Raw genomic sequence first — 20,695 nt, 5'->3', positions numbered from 1 at the left:
ATTTGGAAACTTTCAGCAGATAGATTTTATGATTTAGGAAAGATTTTGAATTTTAAATTGGATGAATTTGAATTCAAAATTCTGTCTAAATTATGGCAATCAAAATTAGGAAGTAAATCTAAGAGTGGGCGAGGGGCTAGGGCTGGCGGCTTGGATGGGGGCTTGGGTAAGTAGAATTGGCGGCTAGGTGGAGGGAGTTTGGAGAATTCTGTGTGGATGAAGTTTGGACAAGGTGAGGGAAAGATGATACGACCGACGGTGATAGAGGGAGGAAGAGAAAGAGATAGAAGGTAGAATCATGAACCCGACTCGTCTAGGTTGGTGGGTATTGCACAAGTCTCCGTCTCCTAGGGATTTCACTCCAATCTCCCAAGCTCTTATGAGAATTCAATTGAGAGAAACAAAGTTTTCAATTAATCATTCATTAATCTCAAAAGAAGAATACTAGGGCTATAAATAGCCTCGTACAAAGACTCACAAAAATAAAAGGACAACAATGCCCCTAGGGCTTACATATGACCTTCCTTAATAAAAGTGTGCATCAAGAAACTAAATAAGCAAACTAAAGCAAATACAATACGACATCATAAATAAGAAAATACGTAAAACCAATGTTTAAAATTGCGTATTCGGGTATTGAGGCGTTTTTCATTTGTGAGGCGAGGCGTAAGCCTCAAGGCGTTTGAGGCGTAAGCCTCAAAATCAAAAGATTGCGTAAACAAAAAATGATAAATTTTTTATATACTAATGAGTGAATAATATAAAATATAAAAAAACATAAGATATGAAGTGAAATCAAAATATCTCAATAATAAGACAACATGAAATATAATTCAACTCAAAATTCTATCTTTCCCAATTCCCATTATTTTTTTCATTAACATATAATTCCAATTTTTAAAAATAAATAACAATGACATATCACATAAGAACTCATAAGTCATCAGCAGTGTCATCACTAAGGGGTTCTTCATTTGAATCATCATTATGGTGAACTGCTCTCTCCCCTTCCTCTCCTATAGAGTCCAATGTCGGGCATTTACTTCAAGATTTATGTAAGTTTTAATATATATAGCGTGAGGCGAGGCGGGCCTTAACCAAGTTAAGGCGCAAGCCTCATTAAAAAAACTCGAGGCAGAAGCATCGAGACATTTTTTACTGGAATTGCGCGAAGGCGGGACTCAAGGCGAGCCTCATATTGCGCAATTTTAAACCATGCGTAAAATAACTCAGAAATACAATGACTCAATCGTGGTCGTAGATTGACGGCCACGTCTCTGATAGACTCTCCACGATCTGATGTCCCCATCACTATTTATGGTGTTTATATTGAAAATATAATTGTTATTGAAAATTTTGAAGATGAAATGACCGAACTCAAGAAAATTCTTGCAAAGAAATTTGAAATCAAAGATCCTGTAAACCTTAAATATTTTATGGGAATGGAGGCTTTCTTGGTCAAAAGGAGGAATCTATATCTCTTCAAGAAAATATGTCCTACACATCTTAAAAGAATGTGGTATGTTGGGTGGTAAACCAATATAAACACCAATAGTCTCAACATCAAATTTGGAAAGATTGACAAAAGAAAATTAATTGATAAGATTAATCTATTTAAGACTTGTTGTAAAACTTATCTTTCACATGCTAGGCCATGTATTGGTGTCACATCTCAAGATCTAATAGAAGATGTGTTCAAATTCTTATGTAACTCATCATCAATAACAGAAACATAGAGCCAACTAATACATCCAACTACAAAATATAAATGGTTCATATTTTATCACAATAGTCAAATACAATAATCCAATATAATAATTTCTTCTTTTTGCTCGCATACATATATCACTACATTACAAAGAATGGCTCCTAATAAAAAAATATACCTATAGTTTGAATCTTTTAACTTTTAACCTTCTTTACTCAGCTGGGGCTTTCCTTTTTTTTGGAATCAATATATAAATATACAAGATGAGCAAACCTCTCAGTAGACTACCTGAGATCCTACTAAATAAATCAATCTTCATATTTAAAAATTGTACAGAAAAATAAATACGGAATTTTACTGTTCATATTTGAATATTGTTCATAAAAAAAGGGACTTTTACTGTTCAATCGAAATAAAATAGTAAGTATGCAATGGCCCGCACATAATGTGATTATCACAATACACCTGACCATTAACAATGGTTATATACGGAATTTTACTGTTCAACCTTCATATTTGAATATTGTACATAAAAAAGGGAATTTTACTGTTCATTTGAAATAAGATAGTAAGTATGCAATGGCCCGCTCATAACATGATTATCACAATACACATGACCATTAACAATGGTTATATGTCAACGGTAAACATTATTTAGAAGCAATAATAAAATTAAATCTTGAACTTGTACATGCAACTACATAAACTTGGAAGTGACAACCGCATAAAGTTATAAATTGATAACAACATGATCAATTCTTGAACTTCTATGTAGCAACAACCTGAGCTTTCTTTAATCTTGAACATAACATTTGAGTGAGACATATATATATATATATATATAATGCAAAATATGACTTACATGCACATGTTCCAATGCCTGCTTATAACTCCACTTTCACTTATATCTGAATTTGATCATTCTCAAATCTATTTAAGATAGATGGAGACATGTCTGATTTGTTTTATAACTTTATTTTTATTTATATCTCCATTTAATTATCTCACATCTATACAAAATAGATAGATGAATGCATCAATATATATATGTAAGTTAAATTCACAGTTTTTAAACTTAATTTAAACATGGAATAATTTATAACTCTACTTTTATTTATATCTCCACTTAATTATCTCACATCTGTATAAAATAGATAGATGAATATACATATATGTATATATAAGTTAAATTCACAAGTTTTTAAACTCAATTTAAACATGGAATATTCATAGAGACCTAATAGATGCAAAATGAACTCATAAGTCTAAGTAGGTTCTATGCTGGTCCTAACAAGTGATCCAGTGATTATGGAAGTGATTGTTAGGATTGGGTTCTCTATTAGCATTTTATGCCAATTTTGAATGATAGAAGGGATGAACACATGGAGTTTGTGTATAGAATTATGAATTATTTCAAATTTGACTCTAGGAAAGGGGCTATTTTTTTGTAAAAGCTCAAATCGAGATGTATGAATCTATTATGTTGCATGTTGGGCTGGCTTTGTCTGTGATTAGAAATCCTCATCCAAAAATTGCTTCTTTGTGTGGGGTCATCTTGTTTCATAGACAAGCAATAAGGTATTTTTGGTTAAAAGGCGTACTATAAAACTGAATTTCACTCAATGGCTATTGATATATGTGAAGGGGTTTGTTTCAAAAGATTACTTGAGGAACTTGGGGTCCAAGTCTAGGGACAATAAATCTTCTTTGTGATGATTAGTCTGTTATATGATTGGGTTAAACATATTGAAATTGATCACCATTTTATTATTTAAAAGATTGATGATTATCTAATCAATTTAGTCTATACTTAACTAGCTCTCATTCAAATTTAAAAGATTGCTATTAACAGAAATATTATGAAAAATCAATGTATTCATATATATGTAACCTTTTATGATTAAAGTAGTGAATTTTATTGCTTTCACTTCAAATTCTTTAAAAACCTTGCACTCTTAAAACCTAGGTTGTGCCCAGTTTAAGAAAATTAACCACTTAAGTGAACCATTTACAAGATTTTAGAGAAACAAGGAAATAACTTTCTTGTGAATCTCTGGCTTCCCATTTGACCATGATGTTGACTAAATGAATAGCACATACAATCAAAATTTTATTAAAAAATATTTTGATTGTTTTGTACATGCCTAAAACTCATATTTATAGTGAAAGAACTTTTGAAGTTCCTATCGACGATCAAAATAGTCCCATTATTCAAATTGAGCTGCTCTGCTAGTCAAGGAGCTGCAAGTCTTTCGATTGCCCATGATTTTAACGGAAGTAATGAATGCAGAGGAAGCTTATTCCTGTAAGTTCCAGGATTGCCTGCTATTGCAGTGGAGGCGGTAAAGGTAGAGAAAACCAACATTATGTAAGCCAAAGACTAGCAGAGGCAGGCAAATTAAGCTGTGAATACTAGTAACCAAAGCCCCGCGTCTACTGGAAATTCTAGTTTCATTTGTAAAATCACAAACGAATGACATTGTCACCTGCTAAGTGTGACTTCTCTGTTATGCACTTTATGTGCACAACATATTGTTGAAATTGTGAGACTGTATTGTTAAGGAGTTAGGTTGGTTTTGAGAAACAAAGTGCCGGTTGGAAGAATTTAATTGTAATTAGTTCATAAGGCCAAGTAATCTACACTGCAAAGAACATATTTTTTTGTTATTTCCTATTCCATGGTTCTGAATTCACATGAGGGAATTGTATAAAATTTTGAGAAGCATTGGGATCACATCTCTGGAAAAAAAAGTAATCAGTTGTAGAAGCTGTATTAGAGATTGAGTAACTTGTGAGCAAGAGATTGGAATTTTGGAAGAAAGAATCATAATCAACATTTACAGGTGGGAAAAAGGATAATGTTCGTTTTCTTCATGGTAACATGTGATTTGCCTAATTAGTTCTCAATTTCTATCAATGGTATCAACAATTTAGTAGTCATACCTACCATTCCTTAGAAAAACTATTAGCATACATTGTCTTTCTTTAATAACAATGGATGTTTGTCGGTGATGACTAATCTCTCGTCTTTCATTCAGTTCCAAATTATGACTTGCATGTTTTGTCATTTTTCATGAACTTATAAAGAAAGGCGAGGTATGTTCATTGAGTTTAACTAACTATTACATAACCCTTGAGGTTCAAGGGTTGTAAAAATGTCAAATACTTACCTTATGTTACATTTTTCTACTAACTTCTGTTATTTTGATATTACAAGGGTTATTTACTCCTGAAAATTATGATTGTTGTATTTGCTATTTTACAAAATGTGTCAAATGCAAGCTTATAAAACCTAGTACAACAACAATAACAACATCAAGTCTTATCCCACTACGTGGGGTTGGCTTCATGAATCCTTTTTGTCCATTGTGTCATGTTAAGAGTCAAATTCTCATTTAAATATAATAAAGAAAGGTCATTTCAAATATTTTCTAACCAAGTCTTTTAGGTCTATCTCTACCTTTCTTAACATATGCCAAATCTAATATATCTACTCTCCTAACAGGGTCGGAAGGCCGTCGTTTTACATGACCAAACTATTTAAGGCGATTTTATCTAATCTTGTCACTGGAGCTACACCAACCTTTTCACGGATATGCTTGTTTCGTATCCTATATCTAAGAGTAAATGCACTCATCCACCCGAGCATCCTCATCTCAGCAACACTTAACTTTATATTATGCTTCTCTTTTAATGGCCAACATTCTAAGCTATAAAGCATTGCAGGTCTCACCACCATCTTATAAATAAAACAAACCCAAAGCATTCCTCCACGTCAACCATCCAATTTGAATTCTACTAATAATATCCCCATCATTTCACCATCATTCTGAACAGTAGACTTAAGATATCTAAAACGAGTACACTTATTGATGACTTGATTGTTCAAAGTCATAAACCTCCACTAGATCTATTACTATTAAAATTACACTCAATGTTTTCGATTTTAGATCTACTCAAACAAAAATCTTTAGATTCTAAGGTTGACCTCCATAATTCGACTTTACCTTCAACTCCATCTCTAGTATTATCAACAAGAAGAATATTATCAGCAAAAACATACTCCATGGTACATCCTCTTGTAAATGTTGTAAGAACATCTATTACTAAAGCAAAAAGATAAGGGCTTAAGGCTGATACTTGATGTAATCCAACTGAAATAGAAAAATACTTGGTCAAACCACCTTGTGTTTAAACACAAGTAATAGATCCAACATACATATCCCTAATGACTTGAATACAAGCATTATTAACCCCTTTCTTTTTCTAGAAGTTTCCACAGCTATTCTCTTGAAACTTTATCACATGCTTTCTCTAAACAATAAATATCATATGTAGATCCTCCTTATTCTCTCTAAATTTCTCCGTCAACCCTCTCAATAAATGAATAGCTTCCATAGTATACATACCCGGCATGAATCCAAATTAATTTTGAGAAACCTATACAACCTAGTGTTCTTGATGTATTCTCGGATTCGTTCATACATCTTTAGATAATTTGCTTTGTATGTTACATTGGTGTTTAGGTTTTGTGGTTTTTAGTTCGTAAATATTACACACACCTATCTATCATATGTTTAAGGAAAAATATGCATTTTAACATTAAAATAATGGATGTTGGATGAAAAGTTATCACAACTTCACAAGTGAGGCATTTGATATTTTATCAAGCCTTAGGGGATGTAAATGTTATCTGGATTGATCTAGCATTCATGGAGCAAGTCTCCTGATAATCTTGTGATTGGGAAAAATGGCAGCTTAAGAATACCTCTAAAAAAGATAGAAACATAAGAGATTAAGGATAAACTTATTGGTATATTTGAAAATTTTTACTTTTGAGCTATTGATTTAGTGGTGGCCTTGGTGGGGAGGATTCTCTGAGAGAAAGTTCTTAACCATTGCTTGATAGTTGTTCTTTAGTGGTAGTATGGTTTATTATTTCTCTGCTATTGCGCTAACTGCTAATTCTTATTTTCTTGGTCAATTATACTGGAACTATATTCTGTTTGCAGGTGTTGGGGCTGATTTCAGCTCCTTTGACCAAAGCAAACGCATAAGAACTGGTGGGGAATATGCTCAATCTGGTTATCCAAGTCCTCCCTTGCACCCACAGCCCGCTTCCCTTTGGGCAACATCAGGGTATATTTGTTTTTATTTCACTGTTTTAGTAGTTCTGACTACGTTTTTCTTACCATGATTTTTTTTCATTTAAATTTCGTAGGTATATGGCTCCCCCTGTTCTTTATGCCCCATATGGAGGATATCCAGTTACCCAGGTGGCTTTGCCTACCCCTGCTCCTGTGCCACCTCCAACGGTTTATGCTCCTGTTCAGGTTGGATGCATACCACTTTTTCTGATTGGAAATTACCTATCATTATTATAATAGGAGAACATTTTTTGCCTATAAGTCATCCAATTTTATGATCAATTGAAGAAGGAATTATTCCCATTCCACCTCTTTTTCTTTTTCTCTCTTATGTATTAGCAAATAGCATCAATGGAGGCATTGCCATCAAGCGAAGTATGCTTCAGGCTAGAGCTCTCTTATTCTCATTTAGATTAGGGATCAATTAACATATAGATTTATTTTTTCCTTTCAAGAATCCTATTGTTCCTCTTTGGTTTTCTCATTGAGGTTAGGGGCCAATTAACATATCTCCCTTCCATATTTTTTTTCCCTTCTAAACTACAAATGATATATGTTCTATGCTATTTACAAATGATATGATTCTATTTGATGAGGCCTTTAGTGAAGTAAGTGAAATTTAGAACAAAGGTAGGCATGTTTTGAAGTTATGTGGCTTAATATTTAAATTATGCAAACAAGTATTGAGACATTTTCTTTTTCTATGGTGAGACGTAAGCCTCAAGATATGTTTAGGCCTAAGTCTCAAAGTAATATCATTAAATAAATTTAAAATATGAAAAATAAAGCATTTAAAAGTAATAATTTTAAGTTATAACCTTAAAAAAATCATATAAACACTCCATAATAAGAAATCTAAGATCAATAAAGAATTACAATTTCTAAATAAACTTTTCTTAAAATATTATAGTTACGACTTAGAACTCTCATTTCTAAAGTCTACCTCAATCCATCACTTATGGGTCTTCATTAGAATCATCATTATAGTTAATTTCTTTCTCACATTCCTTATTCTTACTTGCATCAACATCCTTCTAATCTTCGTTATCTTCTATCTCAATCAACTTCTTTTTCTCTAATCAATAAAATTCGGTAATAATATTATTTATAATAATGACTATATTGGCCTTTTATAATTTATGTTATTTACAATTCAATACTTTTTTTTTTCTGTTGTTGCTTGGCGACTTTTGTTGTTCATGTTCCTTCATAAAAAATCAATATTGAGAATCCTCATGTAATTGTGATGTTGAAACTCCATTTCTATTCTTCACAAATCATTTATCATCCAATAATACATCATTAATAAGCAAGGGATCTTCATCATCCTCCATAACTTTCTTCCTTAAATGTCTATCTATTAATCTCTTGCTTTATATTATACTATGATGCACCGACACGGACACAACGACACAGACACGACACGGACATGACTTTTTTTAAAAATATAGGACACGTGTGCGGCGTGGACACGACATAATAATTTTTTAATATGATATATAGAAATTAAGGTAACATTATGTTAAACCAGTCTAGTGGACCGGTCCAGCCGGTCTGTGCGGGACCGGCCCAGCGTGAACTGGGTTGAGAAATCTCTGCCCGCTGGGATGCCGAGCGAGCCGCACACTGTGCGGGAGCTTTTTAGGAAGCTTTTTTGAGAGTTTTGAGAGGGAAATTGAATGTAGGGACTGTTTAGGGATTTCCTTTTTCAAAAGTGAATAAGGGACTAATGCATACAAATCAAAAGGAAATCCCTAAACAGTCCCTACATTCAAATTTTCCTCTGAAAACCCTCAAAAAAGCTTCCTAAAAAGCTCCCACACGGTGTGCGGCTCGCTCGGCATCCCAGCGGGCGGAGATTTCTTCGCCCAGTTCATGCTGGGCTGGTCCCGCACGGACCAGCTGGACCGGTCTAACACATGATATTAAAAATGTCAAGAAATAATAAATCAAAATAATGATAACTTGTTTAGCTTATAACATAAAGGTGTTTAGTATAAAATGTCTAGTACAACCACAAAAATATAAGCAAAAAAATTATTTAGTACAACATGAAAGCCCAACTACTCAATAGAGGGAATGATAGAATTAGATTCAGAGGTTGGTCTTTGGCCTTCAATATCATCATCAATTCATCATTGAATATCATTGCTTCCAACTCTGGTTCATGTAGAGAAATATTTGCAACCTCCAATAATCCCATATCATCAAGGCACTCGAATCCATCTCTAGCAACATCCCACATTTTGTTATCATCTGGCATATAAAGTGGGGTTTTTCTTGATAGGGATGAAGATTTGTATGCACATAAACTAAATCTTCACCCCGTTGTGGAGTTATTTTATTCCTCTTCATTGATTGAATAAATGAATATCTGCTCCAATTTCTCTCACAACAGGAAGAAGATGATACTTGACCAAGAAGTTTTATTGCTATGGTTTGAAGAAGCCGTGCTGAAGCTCCATGAATCAACCACCGCATTTTTGGATCCATCCTTCATCTGTCAACTAAAGATTCTTGATCACCAAAATCCTATAAATATCTAAAGAACTTTGCAAGTTTTATATTAATTTTTCTTCTTTCCTCATTTGGGAAATATCGTTTCAAGCATATCTTTCTCATATTTGATACTTCTAAATCTTTTTGTGGTGAGACACTTTGAGGATTTTCTTGAAGCCATTCTTTAATTGAATACCTTCAAATAATATAAAGCATATAAAATTATTTATTTATTTACCAAGAAAATTAAAAATAATTTACAAGATAAATACAAATATACCTTGGATTTAATGAATGTGCCCAACAATGCAGAGGTGTGTTGCTTTTGGTTCACCTATTCTCAAGAATGGTATAGACAATACTCCAAAAACTTGAATCTTCATTATGTGACTTTCTTTCATGTCTGTATATAATATCTTTCACTTTTGTTAACATAGAGTCTCACATCTCATAAATCAAATTTTGGTATGATTTATCTGTGTCAGTCTCTCTCAACTTGTCATAAATCGGATCAGTGAAAGCCAAAATGTAATCTACATCATCCCACCACAAATCATCTAAGACCTTTTCTTTCACATACCTTGCCTTCCAAACATCTTCTTGATAGCAAGACCACTTCTCACTAATCACCATAGATTGAAGAGCATTTTTTATTTGTTTGAATCTTCTCAACGTGATTATTACAGAGGCAAAATGAGTTTCAGCAACAACTAACATTCTCAAATGTGAGAAATCATTAAATATTGAAAGTCTCGTTGAGTGGTTCATAATGAAATTTCTGATCAAAATAGCATCATCTGCAACCGCTGTTATTCAATGACATTCAGCATAGATGATTTCATTTGCCTCTGTATTCTTCACTGCACAAATATTTTTTAGAGCTAGATTTAAAGTGTGCACATTCATTTGCCTCTGTATTCTTCACCGCACAAATATTTTTTAGAGCTAGATTTAAAGTGTGCACAACATATGAAGTCCAGAATATATGAGAATAAGTTTGCTCCGTCAACAATCCTGCAGCTCTACACACCGGTGCATTATCTATTATAACCTGCACAATATTTGAAGGCCCAATAATGACTATCACCTATTTAATCAAATTGATAATGAAATATTTATCCTTGTATTCTCCTTCACAATTCACAGCTTTAATAAATGTTGGACAATTCTCTGTAATAGCCATGAAATTAATAAGTGGTCTTCTTTGAGGATCAGTCCAACCATCAAACATCAAAGTGACTCCTTTTTCTTTCCACACACCTTTTGTTGGTTCAAGCAACATTTTAATATGTGCTCTTTCTCTTTCCAATAATTTTGATCTTAATGCATTGTAGCCAGGTGGAACATAACCTGCAAGGTTGTTATTACATGCAAAAGTGAATGCAGTTTTGTAATGATGATTTCTTGCAAGGTTGAAAAGAAGTACAGCTGAAAAAAATATCCTTGTAATTTCACCATCCAATTCCTCTCGCTGTTGCATGTTAAAAGCCTTCTCCAAAGCACTACTGGCAACTCATTTTCTTTTCTTTGAATCATATCCTTCACTTATATATGATAATGAATGATCAACTCTAATAGATGAGGAAGAAGTGTGGGATGAGCCATCGGTAGATGGCAAAGGTATCTCTTTAGGAAGTGCCATTTTGATCCTAGATTCAGCTTCATCAACTTGTCTGCTCAATTCAATCAATTATGACGTAGTAATCTTAGGACACATTTTAATTCCATGGTCATAAATCTTAAGTAGATGTGGTTTCATCCTAGAATAAGATCCTTTGTAGGTGCCACCACAATAATTGCATTTGAATGACACATTCCCTCCAAAAGTTTTTCCTAACATTGTAACATGAATCCATAATGGCTTATCAGTTTCTACAGATGGCTCTTTTGAACATTCACCTAATCCACTCCCGCCAGCAGCCGAGCTCATTTTGCTAACAAACCAATCATGCATATGAATAGATCAAATTAAATTGATATGAAGTGAAATCAAAATATCTCAATAATAAGAGAACATGAATACAACAATATATCAGTCTGCCGGGGATCCAAACATTCCCTTCAAAAGTTTTTCCTAACCTTGTAACATGAATCCATAATGGCTTATCAGTTTCTACAGATGGCTCTTTGAACCACTCCCACTAGCACTAGAGCTCATTTTGCTTTTAAATTCGCTGGTAAAGTAGAAGAAATAAAGACTTAATAAATATTGTCAAACAAAGTTAAAAAATAAATAAAGAACTTTTACATCATGCGTTATGCAAGGGGGGTGCAACTTTTATATATATTGGTGCAAATTAAAATTTTATAAGGTTTATATTAAACTCTTCTTATCATATTGATATTGAGGGTTTAGATAATATCTACTTGTGTGTAGATATCAATGCAATTGAGACTCGCATTTCTCCTATTTCTCTCTCTCAAATTTTATTAGAGTTTCCGTCATTAGCCATCTAGGCCTTTTTTGATCCGCTCTCTTGCCTCATCTATAACTTTATTAAATAAAGATCATCGTTCGTTATTTCTGTGCATAAATCATTCTCAAGATATGAAGGGCTTTGTAGTTATGATAATATAACTTTGCCAAAAATTCTTGTTTAAAACAATATTTTTCACTTTTTTTTGGAATTCTTTGCCCAAGCATTACTTAACTACAGTATAAAAGTGAATATAGCCCTCAAAGGTTTCCCTACTTCTAAGATACTTTGTCAAATCAAGTACATAGTGGAAAATCTAATGGCTATGGGTCAATTGAGTTCATTTTTAGAGAAGTTTCTCATCAAGGCTAAAAACTCAATTATAATTGTAAATAAACTTGTTTTTCCTCTTTCCTTAGTCAACGCATTCTTTTGTTATTGCAAGTTCCTAAGTTGATCAAATATTAAATCAATAGAATGTGTTGCACATGAAATCCATTAAACATGCTTTCACTTCTCTATTAGTTTATATCCTGTAGCTTTAGATGCACTTGCATTGACAAACATGTAGAACAAGATGTTATCCAATTTGTTCAATTCTACATGAAATAATTTAAAAATTCACTCTACAGCTTTCAACTTATCTAATGCTTTAAAAGACCTTAAAAATATGACGCCAAAAGGGTTTTGGGTAATAATTTGATCAAATTCCTATTTTTGGTATCCGACTAACCACCAATTATTATTGTAACTTGAATTTTGTGGCCTTTTTTCTTAATCTCCTTAATGTGATATTCTTGGCGGTGCTAAATTCCTCCTTCAGTATGTAAGTACTAAGTTCATACATGGAAATAATTTTAAGGCTTTGATCTTGTGAACATATAAACATCATTTCAAAATAACTTTTTATAAGATAAAAGACTCTTACAAAGATAATGGAGAAGTTGCCAAATTAATGGGAATCATATTCTTAAAAAAGGCACTCCCAATATATGTACAAATGCAATTATGAGCCTCTTTGGCATTTTGTGAAGTCATTTGAGGGCTTGCCCTTCTATAGTAATACTTTTATCCTTCACAGTTAGCATATATCGATGGATAGTTCCTCTAGCACGCCTTTATTAGAGAAGAATGACCTAGGAGAAGAAGAATATTTGTTGCTACAATAATAGTAGCCATTATCAACCATATCATTAAATTGCCTTTGTTATAAGTGCTTAGACATGGTGTTGAAATCCAGCCGTTCCTAGTACAAAGAATCCGACGGACACAAAGATCAATCCGTGGGATACTCTTATGGATCACGCCATAATGAGGGAACGAATTTAGGAAAGATTTTATTCTCTTATTTGTGTATTAAATCTGCAATTTATTATTTCCGCATTTGGACTCTTGTATAGATCTATAAATAGGGAAGATTGTGATGAATAAGAACAAGCTTTTCCCTCTCAAATTCTCTAGTTTTAACACATGGCTGTTTATTCATGGAATCAGAAACATCTTTTGTCACTTCTATTACTTTTGCACATGATGCCACATTTTTATGTGGGCCAAAAATATTTTCTTTCATTCTTGTTACACCTCCTTTGGACTTCTTTCTCATAATAATTGTTTTTCAAATAAAAATGTCTTCCCACTCCTAAAACTTATGCTTGAACACTATGCTTTCCATACCATATATTTTCTATTGCATCTTACATTTCCTATTGAACCCTTTTTAGATGTTCTCGGCATTTTCAAATAATCAAAAACTTAAAAAAAAGCAGCAACCAAGAATTGCAAGGGGAGGAAAAAAGAAAGAAAAAAAATAGCACCGAGAAAGAAAAGAAGAATGAAAGCAAACTAAGAGAGAAATATGGTATGTGTCAAGGGTTACCATTTATAAAACCATAACAATTGTGCAGGAGTCTGGTATAACATCAATGACACACGGGCGCAAGCTTCTCCTTAGCGGCATAGGTCTTGACAACAACTCAAAGAGTCTTTGACTTAGGTTTCTTCACCCTCACAACAATAACAACCTTTTTTAAGGCTATTTTGAGGATCCTTGATTTTGTTTATAATGTTTAATAGAGTAAAAAACAGGATTTTGTTTTAAATAAAATAGCTATATGGGCCATCTAGACTTTGGGCTCTTTTCCCCTACGTAAGGCTATAGCTTCAAGATGTTTTACATTTGCTTCTCTCTAAGTTGTGCCACAAGATATATCTTTATTGTGCAATTTTGAGCATTTACTGGGTGAACAATATGTTATTTTAATGGGTATGAAATTGATATTTACATACAAGTATAGTTATACTAGCCTTGCTATGTGGTCTAAAGTGTTGTGTTAAATAAGTTAATGATTGTCAAGTTGATTGTGGCAGATTGAGATTTTTAAGGTGGGTGTATGGAAAAACTAGCATGGATAAATCTAGAAACGATTGTATGAGAGGAATTGTGGGAGTAACACTTATTTAAGATAAGATAGTAAAGAAAAGACTTGGATGGTTATGGCATGTACAACAAAGGGTAGATAATGTACCATTAAAATATATAAACTAATTGAATTTAAAAGGATTTTGAAGAAAACGTGGTAGGTCAAAGGTAACATGTATGTATGCATTTTTTTTTTTTTGCAACTGAGCAAACCCTAGACCTCTACTTCAGAGAACTAGGGCAATGCCACACAACCAAGCGATAGATGATAACATGGATAGATGTTGTACAAAAAGATTTATGCCAAAATAGATTCAACACTTAACTGTCAGCAAAAGTGAATAGGAAATGAGGCTTCATTAAGTCAAACCCAAATTATTAGATTAAGGCTAATAATTACTATGAAACCTTTGTTTCTGATTGTTCCATAACTTGAGATATGTTAGTAAAAAGTATTGACTAAGGCTTCGTTTGAGACGGCTTTCTTATTTCTTCTTAAAGCAGCTTTCTAGTACACCAAATAATGTTTTTTACTAAAATTCCGTTTTAAGAAGCAATAAAAAAGTCGTCCCAAACGAAGCCTAACTTTAAACTAATAATTAGTTCACTTGATTTTTTAGAAAGGTAGTTCATATGAGGGTGGTAAGCAATGCTAAAAATTGTATCTAAGGTTGCTATAATGTGGCCTGTATGCCTTTTAATTGCTTTTTATTGTATATATATTTTCATATTTCATGTTTTCTTGTAAATTTGTTTGTGTTCATAGTTATCAGAAAGCTATGATGTTTCCTAATTGACCGAGTGTTCTTTTCTTCTTTTTTTTTTTCAGAATACAAAAGACAATCCTCCTTGTAATACTCTTTTCGTTGGGAATCTTGGAGAAAGTGTGATAGAGGAAGAACTGAGAGGCCTCTTTAGCCTGTATACTATTTGCCTAATCTCTAAATTCATATAATTCATGTTTTTTTGTCCATATCGTTTTACAATGATTTATTGACAATATTAAGCCCCTTAACTGTACTTGGACTTGCATTACCTACATGTTTTACTCCTCTTTATCATCACCTCAATTCCAATAAAATCCCAAGGCTATTCTTAAAATTTTTCAATCGAAAATGCCCTGTTCTCTGCATATCTAAAGCTTGCGTGTGAGACCAATATAATCACTTGACTATTGGATCATCCGCAAGTTTCTAGCTATGGTTCCACCGTTCCATTACCATCTAGTGGTGGTCTACTGCCAAGCATTGATTTTTCTTTGGTCCAGCCATTGTCAGGTGGGCACCAAGAAGGGGGCGATGATTAAATTTAATAGAATCTGCTTAAAATAATGATGCTGAAGTTCCTTCATTTGTTAAGTTGGGATTTTAGAAATCATAACCTTTTCGATGGTGCTATGATTTTATATTTATATTAATTATCCTTATGGAAACAGACAGCCGGGTTATAAACAAATGAAGATCCTGCGTCATGAAAGAAACACTGTTTGCTTTATTGAGTTTGATGTAAGTAGTATGGAACTATACATGTTCTTTTTATTTTATGATACCATACTTACGCATTTCAAGTCACGATATCAAATGTTTCAATCTGTGCAGGATGTAGCTAGTGCTACGAGCGTTCACATAAATTTACAGGGTGCTGTTCTGCCCAGTGCTGGTCGTACCGGCATCAGGATCCAATATCCTTTTGTTAATTTTATTGATACTTGTGGAACTTTAAATATTTAAACTGCTTGATTTGAGCTATAAAGATGAAATTGAATTTACTGTGTTGGCAACTTGAAGCATGGGGCCATAAGAGTCTGTTCTTCTCTAATTATAATGGTAATTGCATTATCCAGCCCAACCATGCATTTCATTATGGATGGTTGGAATTGAATTCTCAAAATTTTTTTAAATCACTTTAATTTTAATAGACTTAAACTCGACCATGATTGATTAGGATGATCTAACTGCGCGTGCAATTACCATGGTAATCAGAGAGGATTCAAATCCTTTGGGTGACATTCCAATTCTGACACTTCCCATGCTCCAGGAGTACCATTACTGTCCATTATGTATATTCTATCTATAAAGACTCAAAATGAGTGGCTACATACTGCAATTGATACAAAAAATAACTCTTTTCCTAATTTAAGTAAAAAAAAGTGTAGTCAAGTATTTCATATGTAGGTTATTCTTTAATGATAAATATTATTCTGTTTTATGTGTATGTTGCTTCAACTGAATGATTTGCATTGTTATTTATATGTAGGTTGTGAATTTGTTCATATGTACAATCATTTTTATAGATGTATCATAAATATATTGAAGTTATTAAAGATATGTGTGATGAAGCAGTGATCAACATTAAAAGCAGCAGTAGAGTTTTTAAAGAGTTCCCAATTATACTTAGATTATAATGGATTAACATTAAGTTTTTATGCCTTTTTTTTTGTTATGGCTTACAAGTTATAGTAAAGTGAGATTCTTTAGCGTGTGCTATTTGTAAATGATAATTGTAATAGGTGAGATATTGGTTGAACAAGTAAAAAATTCTAGCCATGAAGAAAGAAATTTTAGAAGATAAGGGGCTTAGGACTAATAAAGCAAATACTATATGGATGCAGTTTTAGAGTCACATAAAACTACTTTTTGATAAAATAATGTGCTGGAGAATTAAATTTAAATTTATAAAATTATAATTAGATAAGCTATGCTATATGGATTTGAGTATTGAATGATAAAAATATCATTGATAGTCAAATTGAGCTTGATAGAAATAAGAATATTTAGATGAAATTGTGATAAAATAAGGAAGCATAGAAAAGATGATTATCCATTGTAGACAAGGTTGTGAAAAATAAAACATTAGTGATCTTGATTTATTCAATAGAGGGTGGGAGATGATATACTTATTAGAGGAGCATTTAATATTAATGCTACAGAGTTAAGAAGGCAAATTGGTAAGCCAAAGATAACATATGATTAGTACTAGTAAGTGTTTGTGAGATTTTTTTTTTAACATCTCATTTTGCGTTCTTCAATAAGAAATGACAACAGATTATTGAGAAATCCAACCTCAAGTAATTGAGATAAGATTAATGATGTTGATGATTCATATATATATAGACACACACATATATACACACTTTTTAAATAGTTATAGTTTTCTATCTTTTTTCATCCTTGGCCGAATGTTAAATAAACCCGGTTCACCTAAGTTCTGATTCTTCATGGAAATAATATTTCATCAAACAATATCAAGATGGATTGAAAATTCTAACATGGAAATCAATAAGTTGGAATTTTGCGATATTTTTAATATTTAAGTTTAAACAATGCTATGTTTTTTTTTTTATATATTTTGTGAGGTGATGTAGGATTGTGACATTAGTATGTTCTAGATTCCACTGTTACTTGATTTTTTCTCCTTCACTCCTATATAAGTTTTCAAAAAACCCCTTTGGGCGACGGAAGGACATGAATGGCACCGCTGCAGAAACCAAAGGATGACTTAGCAGTCAATTGAAGCAATGTGCTGCTCTTTGGGCTTTCCCATGAAGGTGACAGTATAGGCTTCGATTTGCAGAACCATGTTGCTGCATCTCACTCCATCATATCATCAGCATCTTTGTGTGTCTGCACTGGAGCTCATGCCATTGCCATATTGTTCAAGTCTATCAACTGTAGCTGTTATAAACTTAAATACTATTACCTTCATGGCCATCTTTGACTTGAACAATACCACTTGTGCTTTTCATGTTCAATATGTAGCTAATTTGAGTTTTTAATGTGCTACTCATTAACCATTTGCATTGGAAAACCCAAGCTCATTTCATGACATTTTGAGAGGATTATGTTCTCAGATTCATCTCATGAGGTATCATCATTTGTTAGAGGTTTTTCGAAATATGATCATCAGCATCACATTCTTCATTTCTATCAATCAGTTTATCCATCGCTGTGGTGAAGCTAACCAATATAATTTCTTCCAGGCTAACAAAACCAAAAACAGTAAGTATTTGTTGGTTTGAGTTATGTGCAGAATTATTTTTGGTGAAGTTCTTGGTCAAAAGATTGAACAGTGGAGCCAGCAGGCGTTGCTCAGAATTTCTTTAACTGGGTAACATTCATGTTAAGTGCCTCATTTTTGCCGGTGCTGATACAAGAACAACCGTTGCTTTTAATATTCTATCTTAGGCGTCGTTTGGGACGGCTTTATTATTGCTTTATAAAATAGTTTTTTAGTACAAAAATTTTAATTTTTTTATTCGAAAGCTACGTTAAGAAGTAGTAAGAAAGCCGTACCAAACGAAGCCTTAAAAGCAGGCAAAATTTTGTAGTTCAAATATTAATCTTAGAATCAATATGCCTCTTCTCCTGACATTTAAGCCATTTTATTGAGTTCAAGTAGTGCAATGAAATTTTAAGCGAAGATCTATGTTCCTCTTGTTTATGTCCCATTTGTTACTATTTGATGGTTCTAAACATCTACAAATGAAGTAATTAAAAAGCTAATAATATTTTGCATTTGCAATCTTGATAGAGTTTGATATGTTGAAATCACTGATCACTTTGTAAAATGAAACCTGTGACATGGTAAGCCCATTGCCTATTAAAAATCTCATCATTTGTGTCACTCCATTTCAGTTTTTGGATTGAGATTTGAGCATCTATATAACACCAAAAACAGGATTTCTTTTATTTAAAGATTTCAATTGTTTTGGATAATTGGATGAATCTTTAGTAGAATTGAGATTGGAATTCCTTCTAATCCCTTTTGTCTTAATATTAATAAAATCCTTGTTTTATGGGTGAGTAGTGATTTAATAATTCCTTAAAACGTTCATCCAAAACAATTAAATAAAATTTTAAAATATTTATAATTTAAGAAATTTTAGCTTCTCATTTTTTCTTCCCATGAATTTTTTTTATTTTAATTTTTAGGGACTCGCCTTAGCTAGTTCCTCAGCAAATAATTTGGTTTTGAAAATGATATTGATTTTGCTAACCACTACAGAACAGTGGAGCTGACAATGTAGCTTCTAATGGTGTATTTGAGCCTTTTAAGTTCTTCAAAGGAGCATTGGAGCAGGATGATCATGCAGATGTAGCTTCCAAAGAGAGACTGGTCAGCCAATTTTGCTATTTGATGCCCTTCTGAATCAAAGAGGAGGATCGCCTCTACAAACAATAACAACATCAAGCCTTTATCCCACTACGTGGGGTTGGCTACATGAATTCTTTGAGAAGCCAGGAAAAGTAAGTCAATAAAGAATCATGTGAGCAAAGGTACTCATACAAACCGACGCGGTGGCTAGTGATAGCCAACGGCGGCGCAGGTGATGGGCAGTGGCGGTGCTAATTGAAATTCGTCTGGGATAAATTTTTTTCCTGCTTTTTAAAACAGTTTTTTAGTATAATTTTTTTTTAAAATTTTAAAAAACAGTAAGAAAGAGGTGGGGATAGTGGTTGTTCCAAACTTTCAAAATAATAAAAAGTTATTTTGAATATTTTTAAAATAATTTAATTTATTTTAAAAAAATGAGAAATATAATAAAATATTTTCAAATAGGCCGGTCCCTTGGTGAGATCAAGTGGAACTAGAAATAAAAATTGTTTGCCTGGTGCATTAATAAAAAGAGGGATGGGTTTCTTACCCTTTTTTATCTCTTTTGACAGCAATTGCAGGGCCTGTTCAAAGAAGTGCATGGACTACAATCTTTTTAGATTTCGGACGTGGTTTGGAGGCGAATCATAATGCTTCACGTCATCTATTTGTTGGGTATTAGTGCTCGGTTCCTCTGTGTATCAGATGACGTGACGTGCTATTATTCGCCTTCCGATGGTCCGAAATCCGCACAGAATAATTTCTCCTAAAGGACCATTCAAGTACAATTGATCTATGGGATATATATGTAGGATCTTATAAATCATGCATGCTAGTAAAGTGCAACCATTAGTTATTTCTTTAATTATTCTAACGATTTAAATTCAAAATAATACAATGGGCGAATCAACGTGTGGTTTCTAGATGCTAATAAAAATGAATAAATGAAGCTTTAGGATATAAAAATTACTAAGTTCATCACTAAAGTGGTTCAATTACTTGAATACAATTTGATTTAGGTTTCGTTGGTTTTTTTTACTATTTTTTAAATTAATTTTTTTAAGTATCAGAGCTTGTTTAATTTTTATCTAATTGAGATGAGCTTGTTTAATTTTTATTGAGTTTGAGCTTGAACTTGACATGACACAATAGAGAAAAAGGGATTTACGTGAAGACTTAATGTTGTTGTTGAACTCGAGCTCATATTTTGAGCTTGAATTTGACTTGTAAAACAAAATTTTGGCTTGAGCTCGTCTGAATTGTCGGAGCTCATTTGAAAAGTTTGAGCTTAATTCAATTATTGAGCTTGATTTTTTTTTGTGTATAAAAAAAATAATAGAGGTATAAGAAGATAAATTAAAAATATTAAAATATATTATATAATACTAATTTAAAATTAATATTTAAATAC

At 32.7% G+C, this 20,695-nt stretch overlaps 1 protein-coding gene across 3 annotated transcripts in view; it reads left to right on the top strand.

Moving 5' to 3' along the window:
• The window catches only part of LOC110094527 (cell wall integrity protein scw1), a 32,224-nt gene extending 12,604 nt beyond the window's left edge, over nt 1-19,620 (top strand). The window contains exons 4-10 of one of the 3 annotated variants that reach the window (XR_002302882.2): nt 6,721-6,847; nt 6,930-7,041; nt 15,020-15,111; nt 15,626-15,695; nt 15,789-15,871; nt 17,621-17,737; nt 18,220-19,620. Coding sequence is in view for 1 of the 3 variants with exons in the window: in XM_020819775.2 (XP_020675434.1) it covers nt 6,721-6,847; nt 6,930-7,041; nt 15,020-15,111; nt 15,626-15,695; nt 15,789-15,871; nt 17,621-17,687 (551 nt within the window). In the remaining 2 variants the exon portion in view is untranslated. Of the gene's footprint in view, nt 1-6,720; nt 6,848-6,929; nt 7,042-15,019; nt 15,112-15,625; nt 15,696-15,788; nt 15,872-17,620; nt 18,115-18,169 lie in introns of those variants that run through there. The other 2 variants (XR_002302881.2, XM_020819775.2) reach the window with 2 other exon arrangements.
• Nucleotides 19,621-20,695: the final 1,075 nt, after the last annotated feature.

This window comes from Dendrobium catenatum, unplaced genomic scaffold (assembly GCF_001605985.2).
Source record: "Dendrobium catenatum unplaced genomic scaffold, ASM160598v2 fragScaff_scaffold_1076, whole genome shotgun sequence".
Taxonomy (NCBI): Eukaryota; Viridiplantae; Streptophyta; class Magnoliopsida; order Asparagales; family Orchidaceae; genus Dendrobium; species Dendrobium catenatum.
The sequence above is the reverse complement of the archived record's forward strand: the minus strand, read 5'-3'. Positions and strand labels throughout refer to the sequence as shown.